General features: G+C 41.5%; 1 protein-coding gene across 1 annotated transcript in view; it reads left to right on the plus strand.

Moving 5' to 3' along the window:
* LOC306789541 (cadherin-6-like) overlaps positions 1–16613 on the plus strand; it is a gene marked incomplete at its 5' end in the record, with an annotated part of 34549 nt that overhangs the window by 9430 nt on the left and 8506 nt on the right. Inside the window, 9 exons of the mRNA XM_079285536.1 lie at positions 897–1191; positions 1348–1467; positions 2821–2994; positions 6986–7173; positions 8502–8752; positions 11475–11611; positions 12948–13069; positions 14909–15020; positions 15280–15531. Of these exons, the coding sequence (XP_079141662.1) occupies positions 897–1191; positions 1348–1467; positions 2821–2994; positions 6986–7173; positions 8502–8752; positions 11475–11611; positions 12948–13069; positions 14909–15020; positions 15280–15531 (1651 nt within the window). The remainder of the gene's footprint in view (positions 1–896; positions 1192–1347; positions 1468–2820; positions 2995–6985; positions 7174–8501; positions 8753–11474; positions 11612–12947; positions 13070–14908; positions 15021–15279; positions 15532–16613) is intronic.

Raw genomic sequence — 16613 nt, forward strand, 5'->3', positions numbered from 1 at the left:
AGCCATAAGACCTCTCCAGTCTTTATATAAGCAAACAATAAAAATTCTGGACAAAAGGCCGTTGCGCTTTCACCATTGTAGGGTACTGGAGAAGCACAATCTACTGAGCTTTAAGAATTTTAGATTGTTCTCAAATTTGTGCCTGGTCTATAGACTTTTAAATGGTTTGGCCCCTCCTCCACTCCGTGACTTTGTATATACTCGCTCAGCAACTTCTATTAGATCAGCGAGAATATCCTCTACACGAGACTGTACAAGACCATTTCGCCGCACTACTTTTGGTCAATCAGCCTTCTCTGTAACAGCAACACAGCAGTGGAACAGCCTGCCTGAAGCTGTGAGGAGCTGCAGCACTATTCGCACTTTTAAAGCCAACTTGAAAAGTCTTTTAAAACTGCACAACACTGACCTCAATTCTTGTGGTCTTTTATGACTTGATTTTATTGACAGACATTCATTTTTGATGTGCTATTTGTGTGTAGCGTTGTATTGGGTGTCTTGTATGTTTTTTGTGGTATATCTCTGTATTATGTCTTTTCCTTTTACTGTGTTGTTGTCTTGTCCTTGTTTGACCTGCCAAGGGACTGCAGCTGCAAATTAGCTTAAGCTACAATCTGGTACAGTGCATCGAATGGAGACATTTATGTTTAAACTGTACATGGTCCCTTTTAAATAAATACAATTTTCAGCGGCGGATTCATTTACATTTGGTGGAGTTTTTGTGTCAGCAGGACAGTGTATGTTCTTGAAAATGAGGGCACTGATGCGCTTTTAACAACAATGGGGCTCTGAGGCTCAGAGGAAGAAGATGTATCAGGCTGAGATACACACACACACACACACACACTACTTGTTAGAAGATATAAGATCGTCTCTCTGTGTGTGTCCCTCTGCAGCTCCAGTCGGACCAGGACTACGGCAATGGCGTAGTCAAGTACGTTCTGTCAGGCGAGGGGGCCGGCACCCTCTTTGTCATCGACGAGAATAACGGGGACCTGCATGCCACTCGCCGCCTGGATCGTGAGGAGAAGGCTTTTTATATCCTCAGAGCCACAGTGGTTAACAAAAAGACAGGTCTGAAGCTGGAGCCAGAGACAGAGTTCACCGTCAAACTCCACGACATCAACGACAACGAGCCGAAGTTCAGCAAAGAAGTTTACACCGGCAGTGTGCCTGAGAGCTCTGATATTGGTAAGGAAAACTGTGACTGGTCCAGAGTTAAAATGGTGTTTCTTGTTCTTTTCATTATCATTTTCATTAATCTTTCGTAAAATGATTAAAAGATCTTGGGGATAACCCTCCTCTTGTGATATTTGTCAGTGATAGCGATGTGTATGTGTCTCTCAGGTACATCAGTGATCCAGGTGACGGCTACAGATGCTGATGATGGTATGTATGGCAGCAGTGCTAAACTAGTCTACAGCATCAGCCAGGGACACCCGTACTTTTCTGTGGACCCAAACACAGGTACGTCAGACGCAGCGCGACATATCCACGTCAATAGAACGTAATGATGCAGAGGGACATAAACATGAGAAGTATTATATCTTCCAAACACACAGGGACAAACCTTCAAGCAGTGGCGGATCTACAGAAACATTTATGGGATATATATATATATGTATGTATGTATGTATATATGTATATATGTATGTATGTATGTATGTATGTATGTATGCATGTATGTATACACTGATCCAAAACTCTAAAAGGACTTTTGCTCGTGGACATTTTCCAACCAGCCACAACTTTTCAATTCTATATATTTTTAATTAGATTGTCTAAAAATTGAGAGTCAGCTAGGGTTGTTATGAATCATTCATGAATTATGACAACCTCAGTCAATGTTTTATTCAACATTCGTCCGTTTTTCAAGGTCCGCATTTCAACTGAACATATTTTATCATATTCTAATTCTGTTCAATGCGGAACAAAAATGTTGAGCCTGGCTCCTCACGCCTCAGCCTCTCTTTTAACAATTGTACTACCTCAGTAGGTGTTACTTGATGTTATTGATATTTACCTATTATATACATATTTATTTAAGGATCTTCTGCTGGAGAGAAAGATATTCCTGAGCTTTATTGGCCATCTTGGTTTTGAGAAGTTTGTGTTGCACTTACAGTCGCTGGCCAGTGGGAGGCAGTATGGCACGACGCACTCGTCTGGCTTCTCAACCTTTTGTAACTTAAAGCTCGCTTCAAATCTGTGGACCACCTTCTCAAAGAAATAAATAAATAAAACATGAATTTAAAAAAAGGAGAACAAATAAACTGGGCTGTAAATATGCCACTGTCAGCTGTAATGAGCAAAGTCAATCAAACCAAAGTCACATTTCCTCACCACACACTTTGAAGCATTTCTGGTGCGGCGTTGTCTCCCGGATCACCTCTCAGTTTGAAAAATTATCCATTTTGTGAACGTTAGCTAGCTAACAGTGGCGAAGCATTTTAACGTTTAACGAGGCTAGCTGTATCCCCTTGTTTCCAGTCATTATGTGAAGCCTGGCTGTGTGTATTGACTAGTATGCGTGTGTGTAATCATGTGTAAATCCAAGTCTGCAACCTCCTCATCAGATGAATATGAACTACTATTGCCTGATTTAATCTGCTGTGTAAAAAGATACAGATTCTCTTCTCAACCACCCACAAAAAACAACACAGGTAGAGAAGGTCAGCTGTGTCACCCTAAGTCTTGCCTTAACAAATGCATCGTAAATGTTCTATGACGTTTAGCGTGATACAGGAGGAAGACAAAGCAATGTGAAAAGAGAAAATGCTGAGCAGAATTGAAACCGAATGATTTGTTCCTTTTGTTCAGGTGTGATCCGGACAGCCTTGGGTCCTGGAGACATGGACCGCGAGCAGAGGGAGCACTATCAGGTGGTGATTGAAGCTAAAGACATGGCTGGACAGAGAGGAGGGCTCACTGGAGCCACCATGGTTAACATAACCCTCACCGATGTCAACGACAACCCTCCCTGCTTCACTCAGAGTAAGACTGCAGCATACAAATGATGAAACGCACTCTCATACAGGTCAGAAGGCAGAGCAACCCTTATGTTAAAGGACCAGTGTGTAACATTTAGGGGGATTCATTGGCAGAAATGGAATACAATATAATCATGTTTTAATCTGTGTTTAATCACCTGAAACTAAGAGTGGTAGTGTTTGTTGTCAACTTAGAAAAAGACATTTATGTCTACATAGGGAGCAGTTATTTTCCCACAGCGTCATAGCCATGTTATGTTTCTACAGACAAACCAAACACCGGCTCTAGAGAGAAGTGAACCAGGTGAAGTAAAGATTATTCGAGTTGACGACAACTACGCTTGTTACTGTGAAGCAAATACATCTGTTCCACAAGCACGAACAAGTAAACAAAAGAGAAACCTATTTCACGCTCTGTCCTCAGTCTCTCAAGTTCAAACAGAAGCTGTTTGTCTGTAGTCTGACTGTTTATCTTAGTTTGCTCTTCTAAACTTCTGAGACAAAGCAGCCAGGAGGACAGAGGACAGAGGACAGAGGACAGAGGACAGGAGGAAGGGAATGTTGTTTATTTTATTGACGTTTGAGTTTTGTTTCCAGTGGGATGTTAATGACTTTATAAAGTGATTGTTATTTTATAAACTTTACTGTTGCTGTTCTAGAAACAATATTTTGTTATGTTTAATATATTAATACATTCTAATCCTGTTCTGAATTTATTTGTTTTTAAAATGATAGATTTTTGTTTTTAATATTTATTATCAAGTGTAATTTCTAATAGTAAACCATCTTTAATGTACCTCTCTACCTGGAGGCCCCCGTAGTTCTCTACGCACTGAGCAAGGGAGGGGGGAGAGGAGGCGTGTTTAGTGTGTTGCAATCTGCAACTCACCACTAGATTCACAAAGTCACAAAAAGTACCTTCAACACACGACAAGCCACCTTTGGAAAAATGTCATATCTTTTAATCATTTAATGGTTAATAAAAATCTGGTTTTACGGGCAAACACAATGTGCAGACACACGTGTGCGCTTCACTTACAGGCTTGGGAAGAAACGGAGAACAGGGAACTTGGAGAGTAATAAAGTTACCGATACATTTGGTAAAAAATAGGATTACAATTTTAAAAGACAAGAAAGAAGATATGCTATGCAGATGCTCACACCCAACAACACTGCAGGACACACGCCTCACCCTGCAGCAGCAATGCTGCACACGTGTGGCACACGTGTGGCACACGTGTGGTGTGCAGGTAGGCGGTGTTGCCCACGTTGGACAAATCAATGATTTCACTGGGTGGAAATTTCAATATTATATTGTGTAAAAGCAGAAAGGGGGATCAACATCACAGTACAGTGCACGTTGGCACAAAGCAGGATAGTTTGTGCACTTTCCAGTTCATCAATACCATTCTCTTTGCAGAGAGGCATCCCAGCGTGAATAGACCATTCAAATGAGTGAACCGTCCACCAAAACGTTTGAAGCATTGGCATTCAGCTCATTCAATTATTATTATTAATAACTAACAAAAATGATGTAACAATTCAATTAAATTAATCCTAGACAGGAACATTGTCAGTGTAAAGGTGGTCTTTGTACCAAGAAGCACAAACTCTCTCAAGACCCCGGCTATAGTGTGTTAGTTAGAGACGGGCTATATAATATTATGTAGAGGCATTATAATAATCAAAGTTTGAACATAGCAGCAGCTTTTCATAAAGAGGCTGTATTGGCACTTAATAGCATCTCTGTGTGTGTGTCGATCAGCAGTGTTTCAGTGCCTGTAGCAGTGTGACTGAAGTGAGTAAATGACTTCTCTGTTGGCCTCGTTCACATCAGTCATCCCGTCATCCAATCCTCCAGCTCTCTGGCTTTCTGTATCCATCTCTTCATCGTCTGATTGTTCTCCCCTCTCCCTCTCCATCTCTGCCTCTTTCAATCACAGTCTCTGTATCAGAGTGTCAGTGTCTCCCTCCTCCTCTCCACCCAGCATCAGCACTCATTCACCCACTGTTTCCGTCTCCAGTTCAGGGTGCAAAACAAGATCACCCTCGGATCTGCTGAACAGATTGCAAGTGGCATTAACAGTCTGTTTAAGTCATCTTAACACACACACACATACTTTTATTTCTACATATATATAAGGACATCTTATCGATAATATACGGTATGCTTCCTGTCCCATAACCCTAAACCTTGTCCTTAGATATTGCTTCTCATAAAAGTAGAACATAGGGTGCCGTAGAGCTAACCCGTTAAAGCTTGCGCCAAATGTAGGTGGAGTCCTTGGCAGCAGCCCGGGTTTGATTCTGACCAGTCATCCCCTCTCTCGCTCTTCTCCTTTTCTTGTCATTTGCCAGCTAAAAAAGCCCTAAAACATTTTTTTAATAAAGAAAAGTAGAACACAGAGTCACACATGGTTCCCACATGTCAATTCATTTCACTTCACAGCAGGAGTCCAATCAGTGGTGTCAGCGTTGGCGCCAAGAGGCAATACAATCTAAGCAACCAGAGAGAAAACTGAGTGGAGATGAAATATGCTCCTCCTCTCTTTACCTCGGGGCTCTTTAGGGTTTCACTAGACTCCCACTTGTTGAGATAGGTACTTACAAATACGACCAAAAGGATTGAAAGAGTAAAGTCAAATCGCTTTTTGTGGTCGCATGTTTCAGTGTGGGCATATACTGTATGTTTGCTGGGTCAGTCATTTTATCAACACATCTGTGAGGAACAGTCTCACACAGGCTGTCACCCTAAGAGACAATACTATTTTAGATATTAGAGTTCCATACAGTCTTTGGTCTTTCCCTCGCCTCTTACATGTATGTACATATGTATCTGCAGGCCACTGGATCCCATAACCTCAGGCCAGTCAAACCAAAGCATCAACTATGGTTGTGGTTGTTTGCCTGTTACACTTATCAAGCGTCTACACTTTGACATGCTTACCCCAGAAAAGCATACCATTCAGATGGGCCCAACAACCTCACATAGTACACTAGAGTATGACTTTAGATGTATTATAAAACGTTATCCATTGGTCTTATTTATGTGTTAGTTTATTTGTTATCTCTTTCATTTATTTTGTTTTTAATTATTCATTTGAAACACTTTTCATGAGTTCAATGTTCCAGTTGTTCTGTTTCTCACAGTGGACAGATAGCTGGAGAACTAGGCTAATACAAAGAAACATATGTGCACATGAAGTTAGTGTAATTATTCTCTGTTAAATAACATAGTGGATGATGGAAGCTGCAGCTGTTTGACTGTGATAAAGTGTGTATTCACATGATCTCACTGCCTGTGAACAGTGGCAGGTTGATTCCTGCTTAGCTGCCAGGCTGTATGAGGCCTGCTGTGTCACGGCAGCATGTAAATACTCACCCAAGGAGTTTATACACACCACTAAATCTGAGATGGAACGTATGCACGCACACACATCCCGAGCAAAGGAAAGCGTCCTGATATGGAAGCGCCTCAGGTTCATACAGCAGAGTAGTAACTCATTTGCATTCATGTAACAGTGTTTGACTCCATTCAGTGACTCACACAAGCTGCTGTTTTCATTTAGAACAAGGCTGGTGTGTGTTTCACTATGAGGGGGAAACGGCCATCTCAAACATGATAGAAAACACAGTGTTAGCTTTTTGGGTGGTAGTCCGCCCTAAGGGACACAAGTCACAGCAGAGCATTATTATTCACATTGGATCCACTCACAGAAATCATGTCTGGTGCAAGGTTTGAAAATACCCTGGATACAGGTGCTGGTATCTTGTGCTTTTGATGTAATTTGGTAATCTGCGCATTGGTGATCAGGCGGTGGAGCTGCAGTATCGAGGTCCCGCCCATACCTTTCCCCGACCCAAGTCACCAAGCTGCTGTGCTAGCACCAGCTGGTGCTAGTTGTTGTAACAACTAATCATAACATCTCTATACATACATAAAAGCAGCACCAGTCTTATTTCATGCAGATGACTGTATTTCCTGTGTTTTTCAGGTATTCACCAGTTCAGAGTTCCTGAGTCGTCCAAGTCCGGCACTCCAGTCGGGAGAATTCTAGCCACTGACAGAGACATCGGGAAGAACGCCGAGATGTCTTTCACCATCGTTAGTGGAGACGGCATGGACGTATTCGACATCTCCACTGACGAAGACACACAGGAGGGAGTCATCACCGTGGGGAAGGTGAGCTAGAGGACGAATCACATTTATAAACTCTTTGTGTACACTCTTTGTGTACACTCATGTCAGAGGAAACAGGAACAATTCGGAGGAAACAGGTTAAAAGATGCATTGTACAAGCAATAATATAAGACCGTAAAATGAATAGCAGCAGAGTAAATTCTCTGCATTGAGGTGAAACCTGCTTTCCTAATGCTACGTTGAAATGAGGCTGTTTTTTAATGATCTTGATATTTTTCTCATGGCATTGTTCAAATCAAATGAATTCTAAAGCTGTGATTCAGCACTACACTTTCCACTCATAAGGATACTGCCCACGTAGTCTGTTTTTCACGTACTGTTAAATATGCAACGCCCGGGCATGCTTGACAGATGAAAGAAACCAATTTAAACTTATTCCTCTTTTAACTTTACAACCCCCAGTCCTAGCCTTTGCAGCAGACACCAACAGACAAGTACTAGAGCTTTTCATCTCAGTGTCTGTACAGAGTGCGTGTTTACTGATGTAAAATCAAAATTGATAATTAGAAATGCTTTTGTTCCTCTTGCTGACACAACCTTCGGAAAGTCTGCAAGCTTCAACAAAGAAGTAATGATCTACTGTCAGCGGGACACGAGAGATCCAGGCAGCTCATGTCGACCTGTTCCAGTACATCTGAAGCTTTGTTCTGTTTTCACCAACGCAGCATTGTCACAGCTGACGTCAAACACATTTCATCAATATTATTTTCACTTTTGAAAAACCGTTCTCATTCTCCGTCAGATTGAATGAGTCTGCTGCTTTCTATCACATTTGTATTGATGTTAGATTCCCCTCAAGTGCTCTTCTTTTCCTCCTTTAATCATTCAGAGAGCCCTGACACAATGGAAGAGATGTGTTCTTCTTACATTCTATAAATCCTGCCTTTAATGCTCAACTCCTCAGCGATCAAATTAAAAGATATATTAAAGTCATTCCAACTATATATATATGATGATCTGCATGGTGTCAAGTAGGGATGTCACGAAAAGCAACGCTTCAGTTCCAAGTCTGGTATTAGTATCGACTACTACATTTCTGGTATCGGGACATAGCATCAAGCCTTGACTGTGTCCAGTATAAACACTCTATGGTTCCTACTGGTCATCCCAGTCTTTGCCGGATCACATATCCTGTCGATATGAGAAACGTCCATTCAGTCTGGATTCCAGGCTCGTCTAATTCCTTCATGTAAATCCCATCAACCAGGTCCAAAACATCGAGCGCGAAAGGTATTAACATTTGTATTTGTATCACAAAGAAGAGCTTCGAAAGACGCTAAAACGCTCTCTGTTTCTATCTGCCTCTGCAGCCTTTGGATTTTGAGAGAAAGCCGTCCTACACGGTAGAAATCCAGGTCCGGAACACACGGGTGGACCCTCGTTTTATGTCCGCGGGCTCCAAAGACATGGCCACGGTCCGGATTGGCGTGGACGACGTGGACGAGCCGCCGCTGTTCGACAAAGCCAGCTATGTGATGGAGGTGAAGGAAGACGCTGCAGTGGGCGTGACCATGGGCTCTGTCAGTGCCATGGACCCCGATGGAGCTCGCAGCATGGTCAAGTAAGGCCTTTTTAAATGGAAATAATCTTACAGAAAGGTTGTTAACTAAGGCAAGAAGATCAATCAATAACAGAACCCCTTGGAATCTTTTAAGGGGACATCATAACTAAATACAAAGATGTTCCACCTGACTGGTCAGCTCATTTTCTACATTCTCTTGACTGTATACAATTGTGTAGAATCCTGCTTTAGTTCAGCCATCGCCATGTTGTGAGCTGTGCGGAGGCAAGTCCTCAATCATAGATATGCTCCGAACTTTCTATTGATCACCTTTTACCTCAATGCTCCCAACTGGGGTCCACATTTTGAAGCATCACCCACTATCAGGTGGTAGAGGCATACCGTCAGTCCTCATGTCAGACTGAAAACGGTAAGCCTGTGTCTGCAAAAAAAGTTAGCAGATTTCCACTTCCTGTCCTGTTGTTTTAGAAATCTCAGCAAAACTACATTGAAGTTGACTTCAAATGGAGCTCGATTCTGGAAAGAGTCTGAAAGCAGGAGAACCAGAGGAGAAATATAAAGTAGGTTGGAAGACATGTGGTACAGTGTTGTTCACTGTTAAGATCATAGACCAACCCCATCTGACGACTACACAGCTCTGTGTAGATCTGTGGACTACACAACAGAAACCTGCACCCGCAGGCTATATTCAAACCCTGCTGCCTCACTGCAGAAATGTCCATTAATGATGGCTGGCTTCAGGACAGAGCTACTCTCCTGTTACTAATTGATCAAACGGCATCAATACATCCTGGGGATCATCTGATGTTTACAAAATAAAAATGTAAAATGTATGAATGTAGTCCAATTAAAACCAGCCTTTTAAAATGATGTCACAAGGGGGCACACACAGACACACACACACACACACACACACACACAGACACACACACACACACAGACACACACACAGACACACACACACACACACACACAATTCCAATTGTCCCTGTGTTTGTGTCTTTGTGTGTCATCACATGACTGCATCATCTATTCACATTGTGTCACTATTATTTTACGGTTGAGTACTTTCTAATTATGATCGAGCCTGGATGTACTGAAGCAATGTTTTCTTTCAGATTCAGCCATCTCTTCATCAAAAGCAATAATTAGGATTGAATGGTACATAATTAGCAGCTAATAGCCGTTGGGTGCTGTACTTTGGAGTCGGCAGTGACACCAGCCTTGATCCAGACACTGAAATATGCAGTTGCTGCCCACAGAGCAGTTTGCCTGCCCTTTGACTGGCAGGAGAACGAGACGGGAGCAAAGGCCTCTCACTCCTATTATCTGTGGAGTGCTGTGAAGCTGTGAATAGCTGCATTCAGCTCCTAGTTGAAAATGGAGAGTGCTCTGTGAGCAGTGCACAGACAGTGGGAGCTGTGATGTTTTGAACAGGCTACAGTAAGCTTGAGCAGCTTCAAGTGCAGCACAATCATGTGGTTTCAGTTGTTTGACTATCAAGGTTGGCGGTTGATTTTTTTGTTTAATTCTTTTACCGTTCAGATCTTATAGATTGACCGTCTATTCTCTTTTAAGTCACAAGCCGCTCCTCTGAGTTTAGCTCAGCTTCTTTCTTTTATTTACGATATTTATTTGAATCGTTTATCTGACAGCATTCATCTTTGTGGGTTAATGGTTAAATTATTCATTGTTAATATTGCTTGTAACTACCGTAACAACGGTTAGCGTGAACACATGCCGGTAGTGGACGTTTTGATGTAATGTTGCGTAACAAGTGTAAAGTCAACATTTACTTTTGTTTTCACACCTCGACTTCTTGGACTTTGCTGCTCATTGTACTCTTTATTATACCATATCACTTTCAATTATGGGCGCTCCATATACCATATATATCACTTGCAACATCCACATTCAACATGTGCGTGATATGCGCGAAACGTACAACACCAATGCTTCCTAATACCACAAACTGTTCTTTCTACGTTACTGTTAATTTGCAGATTAAACAAACGTGAAACATTTGAATTACTCTTTTATGTTTATGCATATGCTTTAAAATAGGTGGGGATTACCGCATCCTGACTGTATTTTAAACACAAGGACCAATCATTTCAATCAGGAGAGACTCTGTTAGAATTCAACAATACTTTATGACACATGCATTCAATTTGAACAGTGCAAAGTCTTTGGCGATTGGACTCCATCCTGAAGTAGGACAGTAGCGATGCTGAGGTCACATGAGGCAGAATCCCCCCTGGAGTCCAGACACTGGTGGTGATGATGGATGAGGAGCATAACTGTGATGCTGACTGGAGGCGACTGGGGTGGAGGAGGGTCACATGTGCTTTGAGCTGAAATGACAACTGATAGCTGCAGAAATGAGAACACTTTTAAAATACGACAGCTACGCTGCGATTGGCTTAAGGAAACTGTGCAGAATCTGATTGGTTAGTTGAAAGTGAACGCCCACAATCAGCTGAGAGAGGGAGAGACTGAGAGATTATGAATAAAAATACCAGCGTGATGTTCCAAAAGAGCTTCACGCAGCTGTTCAGGCCCACAGTAAAGCGAAGTGTATGCGCTGACATTGTGCATTCCTCAATCAGTAACGCCACAGTGTACCACATGATGTTGGACTCCATGAATTCTCCTCCCTCACAGATTGAAGGAGATGAGTTGGTCTCCGTATAGCGGTGAGTCCCTGGTGGGGCTGCACAGAGGGTTAATGGAGCCGTTCTCTCTGTCTCACTTGTTACAGGTACTCTATCGACCGCCGCACCGACATGGACCGACTGTTCAATGTACATCCAGGGAATGGATCTGTGTTCCTGCTCAAAGGCCTGGACAGAGAGGAGGCTGCCTGGCATAATATCTCAGTCATCGCTACCGAGTCCAGTAAGTCCAGTAAGATCTGTGAAACGGGACGGGGGAGGTCGTGAGTTGAAGCCAGACTGTAGAAATGACTTCATATCACACGTCATTTTGCAATTATAGATCCTTTTATCACTAACATTTAAACCAGCAGTGTTATTTGTGCTTTTACTTATTCCATAAGCAACTTTCAATTGTAACAAATATAAACCAACTCAACCCTGAAGTCACATTCCCCTTAATATTTCATCAGCGCTGTCTGCTCTCCTCAGAGAAGAGGAGAGGGTCAGACTACCGACTGTGTTAAAGAATTGCAGAACAGAGCGTCAATAATCTTCTGATACTGTGCATATATCACCAAGTATGAATTTAGTTTTCATATGGATTTTGTGAGTAAAATGGCTGCAGTGAAAACCACTTCATAGACTCTTTCATGGTCGATTCCACAGGGACAGATGCAGCATGCTGCATACAGACAAACTGAGAACAGAGCTCAGTAAAGTCACCACGGTAGCAATCACATATATATTTAGAAGCAAAATGATAAACTACATCCTAACCCAAACACCACAGGCAGCAGGTGTTGTTTATCTGTGGTGAGGTTATAACTTATGAGTTAAACTGAGATGTACTATGATGCTAAAGTATCAGTAAAACTTCATATTAATGTCCTTGTAATATGCTTTAGTTAATAGGTAATTATTATGTGTTTAAAAGAACTTACATGTATTAATAATAGCAGCATAAACATGTTAATTGGAAGACAATAAGACATTTTTGAGCACTTATAAGAAACATGATAGACTGTGGCTATGAACATGGAGGGTGAGCCGTCATTACAATGTTGTGAATGTGTTGAAACTAAAGAAGCTGTGTGGTTTGTGTCTGTGCTGGGCTACAGAATCACTCCAAATGTCGTTTTGCTTAGTTTTTATTGAAGTAATAATGTATTTCTCTAGTTTTAGGTTTTATTATTCCACAGAGAGTTTGACTCGAGCACAAGACATAAAGAAACCTGATTGGTTTCCTCGCTTGACTTGAGACATGCTGTGGAAATGACGAGACGAACTACTTGGACACAGTAGTTAACATCTGTGTCCTTTAATGTTTCCATATTTCATCTTTTATGTGTATGTGTGTCGAGAAGGCCACTCAGCAGTTCAATGAGCTGCTCAGTGGGACTGAAGCTTGTACCTGATAGGCCACAGTTGAGGTGTAGAGACGTCCCCGCCTCCTCTTCGATTTGTGATTTCAGGAATACTGTATCGAGATCCGGGTACATCGCCAGCTTACAATGTGAATGTGTGGAATCATGTGGAAGTGGAGCTGGGTGTTCACTTGTTCTGTGTTTGCGTTTCAGATAATCCCCGTCAGAGCAGCCATGTTCCGGTCTACATCCGCCTGCTGGACATCAACGACAACGCTCCCACCTTCGCCGCTGTGTATGAAACCTTTGTCTGTGAGCGGACGAGCACTGGTCAGGTACTACAGCTTTATCACTTTTCAACTGGACAGCTCAGAGAACGAGGCTGGGATGTTTTTGGATCAAGTCACTGTGTACTGGGCTACGGCCTACATTGTTATTTTGACAGCAACAAAACTTAATCAGGATTGAGCAGGATCGGGATTGGCTGTCCAAACAAAAGGGTTGGGGTTCAATACCATTTTACTTCCTCTATTCAATACCAAAACTATACACTCCCTATTATTCATAAGGCACTTCCTCCAAACACTGGAGGTCCAGTTTCAAAACTATGAAGTTAAAAAGCTTATTCCAGCGTGCAGCAACAAGCAGCATCATTTTCCTAGAGAACTACACCACCTTGTTGCTTGTGTAGTACACTCCCAATCATATAAGGGTGTTCGGCTGCACTCACACCAAATCAGGCATTGCAAAGAGACTGCCAGGCCTCCCATTCATTTGAATGAGGGTAGTGTGTTTAGGCTGAAGTGGAGATTTGTGGCTCAGAGTATTCGAAAAAAGTCATTTTTAGAAAACAGCCTTCAATGACATGTATTCTAAGTGTATGTATTGTTTTGTGGGAGTCAAACTTCAGTCTTTCACATTACACATAGTCATTGTACCCATTGCAGATATACAAATATTGATTAGTGCAGCTTCAACAAACTGTCAAACTGTGAGCTGGTCAGTGGAACAGTACGGAGATGGAATATTCAGAATGATTGTAATTATGGCAAACAAGTATTATTAGTTTTGAAACGTGTCAAGTATCTAAAGTTGGCATCATGCGTGAGGACAGATTCTTAAACATGTGAATTCATTCCTTCATCCCATTTGTCCGGATCTAAAACAGGAAACATTCCTAACTTTAGACTATATCTCAACCCTGATTTCACAAAAAGGTTTTGAGGAGGTTAGCTCATTGTGTTTAATGTTAAAACATGTTTAAATGTCCTAAACTACAAAAGCAAAATATTGTATTGTTTTGCTGTTGAAACTTGGGTGTCGTATTTGCGTCAATATTGATACCCATCCCTAATGTTGCCTCTTGACTCAAGCCCATATTAAACACTAAATTCATGATTCCTGAACTTAAATCCATCTATAAACCAATTGAGATTTTGTTGAGGTCTTTTGTCAGTTTGTGGTGGCGTTTAAGTAAAGTATTCCCCATCCAAAATCTCTGTTTGGAGTATGAAGCACTCACACCCTGTAGACTTGAAGGCGATCTGTAAAAGGTTTGTAGCGTGCATCTTCAGAGAGAACAGCCGCTGTGCTCAGTTTGAATTCAGTCAACTACAATGGATCCCAATGGTGACACGTTTACAGGGTGGGAAAACTCCCAAAGACACTTCTCAAACTACTACTGGAGCATATTCCACTTCTCCACTCAAATGATGTTTTGTATTTTGTTCAAATGAAGCCTAATAAACTGCTTTCACGTCCCGCTGTCTCACTCCTCAAAGCTCCAATGGCAGCAGGGCATGTTGTCACAGAAATATGAGACAAATACTGAAACAGAGCAAAGAAATTATAATATCAAAAGGGAAATTGCTTTTACATTGTTACAACAATAATAATTGTGTAGAACTGGAAACTGGAAATGGAAGAGTCGTTCAGTAGAAATATAAGTTTCAATTTATTGAATTGAATTATTTATTTTGGGACCAGCCGTCCAAGGCAACTTATTTTCCCCCAAAAAATGAAAACCGTGATTGAGATGGGTTTGCTTTTTTTCTTAGTCGTATGCGAGGACAGCAGTGTGAGCTGTCACTGTGACAGGAACCAGTCATTCCTCGTCTATTGAATGCTCTGTTACTCACCCGTGGGATGTTAATGAGTGTCTGTGTCTCTGACAGCGGATCCAGACAGTGAGTGCTGTTGATGCCGATGAGCCGGCAGCGGGACACAAGTTCTTCTTCAGCCTTCTCCAGACCCACCGCAGCAACTTCTCTGTCAAAGACAATGGAGGTAGGCAACACCTGACCAGATACAGGCTTATTACTGATCCGTAATACAAGTGGCTTCAATGATTTACATCCCTCTAAAGCCCTCTGATTAGCATTAGCATGTTGTGTTTTCTTAGTTGACGTTTAAAAAACGAGTCCGATAGAATGACTGACTTCTGCCTTGTTGGACTCACATTTTTCCCAACTTGGTAATAAAGTGATCCCTTTTCGTATAGTAAAGTGTGTCAAAGTGTTGGGCACTGATACTTCCTTCTACTCAGATAACACTGCTGGCATCCTGACGCGACGAGGCAGCTACAGCCGCCTTCATCAGAGCGTCTACCTGGTTCCCGTGGTGATCACCGACGGCGACTACCCAATGCAGAGCAGTACCGGCACTCTCACTGTGAGGGTGTGCACCTGCGACCGGGACGGCAACATGGAACTGTGCAATGCAGAGGCTCTGAGCAGCTCTCCTGGTCTCAGCACTGGAGCTCTGATCGCCATCCTCCTGTGTGCCGTCATACTGCTGAGTGAGTATGACACAGTACAGTGTGTAACAACACGCACTCTACAGGGAGTAGCAGTAGTGATGTGTTAGTATGTCAATGACAATATGTTACATTGAATGAATATATTTATGGGAAACAATGTAGTTCGTATTTTTAAGAAAAATAAAACCAAAGTTGGTGTGTACACTCAAAGGGCCTGCCTTAATGTTTTAGTAAATGACAGAAACATGTAGTAATGTAATATAATCACGCTTTTTTTTTAAATAGCTTGTGCAAAAACATGAAGACATTGCAAAATACTAATTGGATTATATAAATGATTTATTCAAGAAAAAATGAAACGCACTTGAGCCCCCCCCCCCTGAGCATTGCTGTTTACGTCCACTAATCCACATAGACCAGGAGAAAATATGAAAATCAAGCCTAAGCCATGTTTCTTTACAGGGCTTTCAATAAAAATAATACATAGATGAGGCCAAAAGAGCTGCTTTGAAAAGGACCAACGACCATTAATGAGCACATTGAAATATAGAAACTAGTGCTGGGCAACGATTACAAATTTGAATCGCCTTGTTCTGCGCAAAGTTCAAAAATGAATTCAAAAGTAGTGTATTGTGCACTTTTATTTTGAAAGTACTGCTATATGAACAAAAGTGCAATGACATTTGGTTTGCAAACACGTCAAACAAATCAGGTTCTTTTTAACAGCAGTATTTCCTTTACACATTAGCAGTTAAAATACAGTTATAGTTCTGATAATAGAGCCCGTGTTCACAACTTTATCTTCATGTGTGTAAGAGATGCAATCTGAAATGTACACCTTGAAAACTGCAAACATATCTACATCATGTTTTTATGTTTGTTAAATTCTCAGTAGCGATAACTAAATGATGCTTATTATGCATATTCCAAACAAAAAACTTTAAAAACTAAAAAAAATTATTTAAATGAATCATTTATTTTTTGCTTTTTTTGGTATTTTGGTCAGACACATATGCAACACTGAGTACCATAATATGTGTGGTATTTGTTATAAATGTACGCTGTTACATAGAGGGTGATAAGAAGCTGGACATGGAAGGACTTAGGACCCAGGGGAATGT

Source organism: Melanostigma gelatinosum (assembly GCF_949748355.1).
Source record: "Melanostigma gelatinosum genome assembly, chromosome: 15".
In the NCBI taxonomy this organism is placed as follows: domain Eukaryota; kingdom Metazoa; phylum Chordata; class Actinopteri; order Perciformes; family Zoarcidae; genus Melanostigma; species Melanostigma gelatinosum.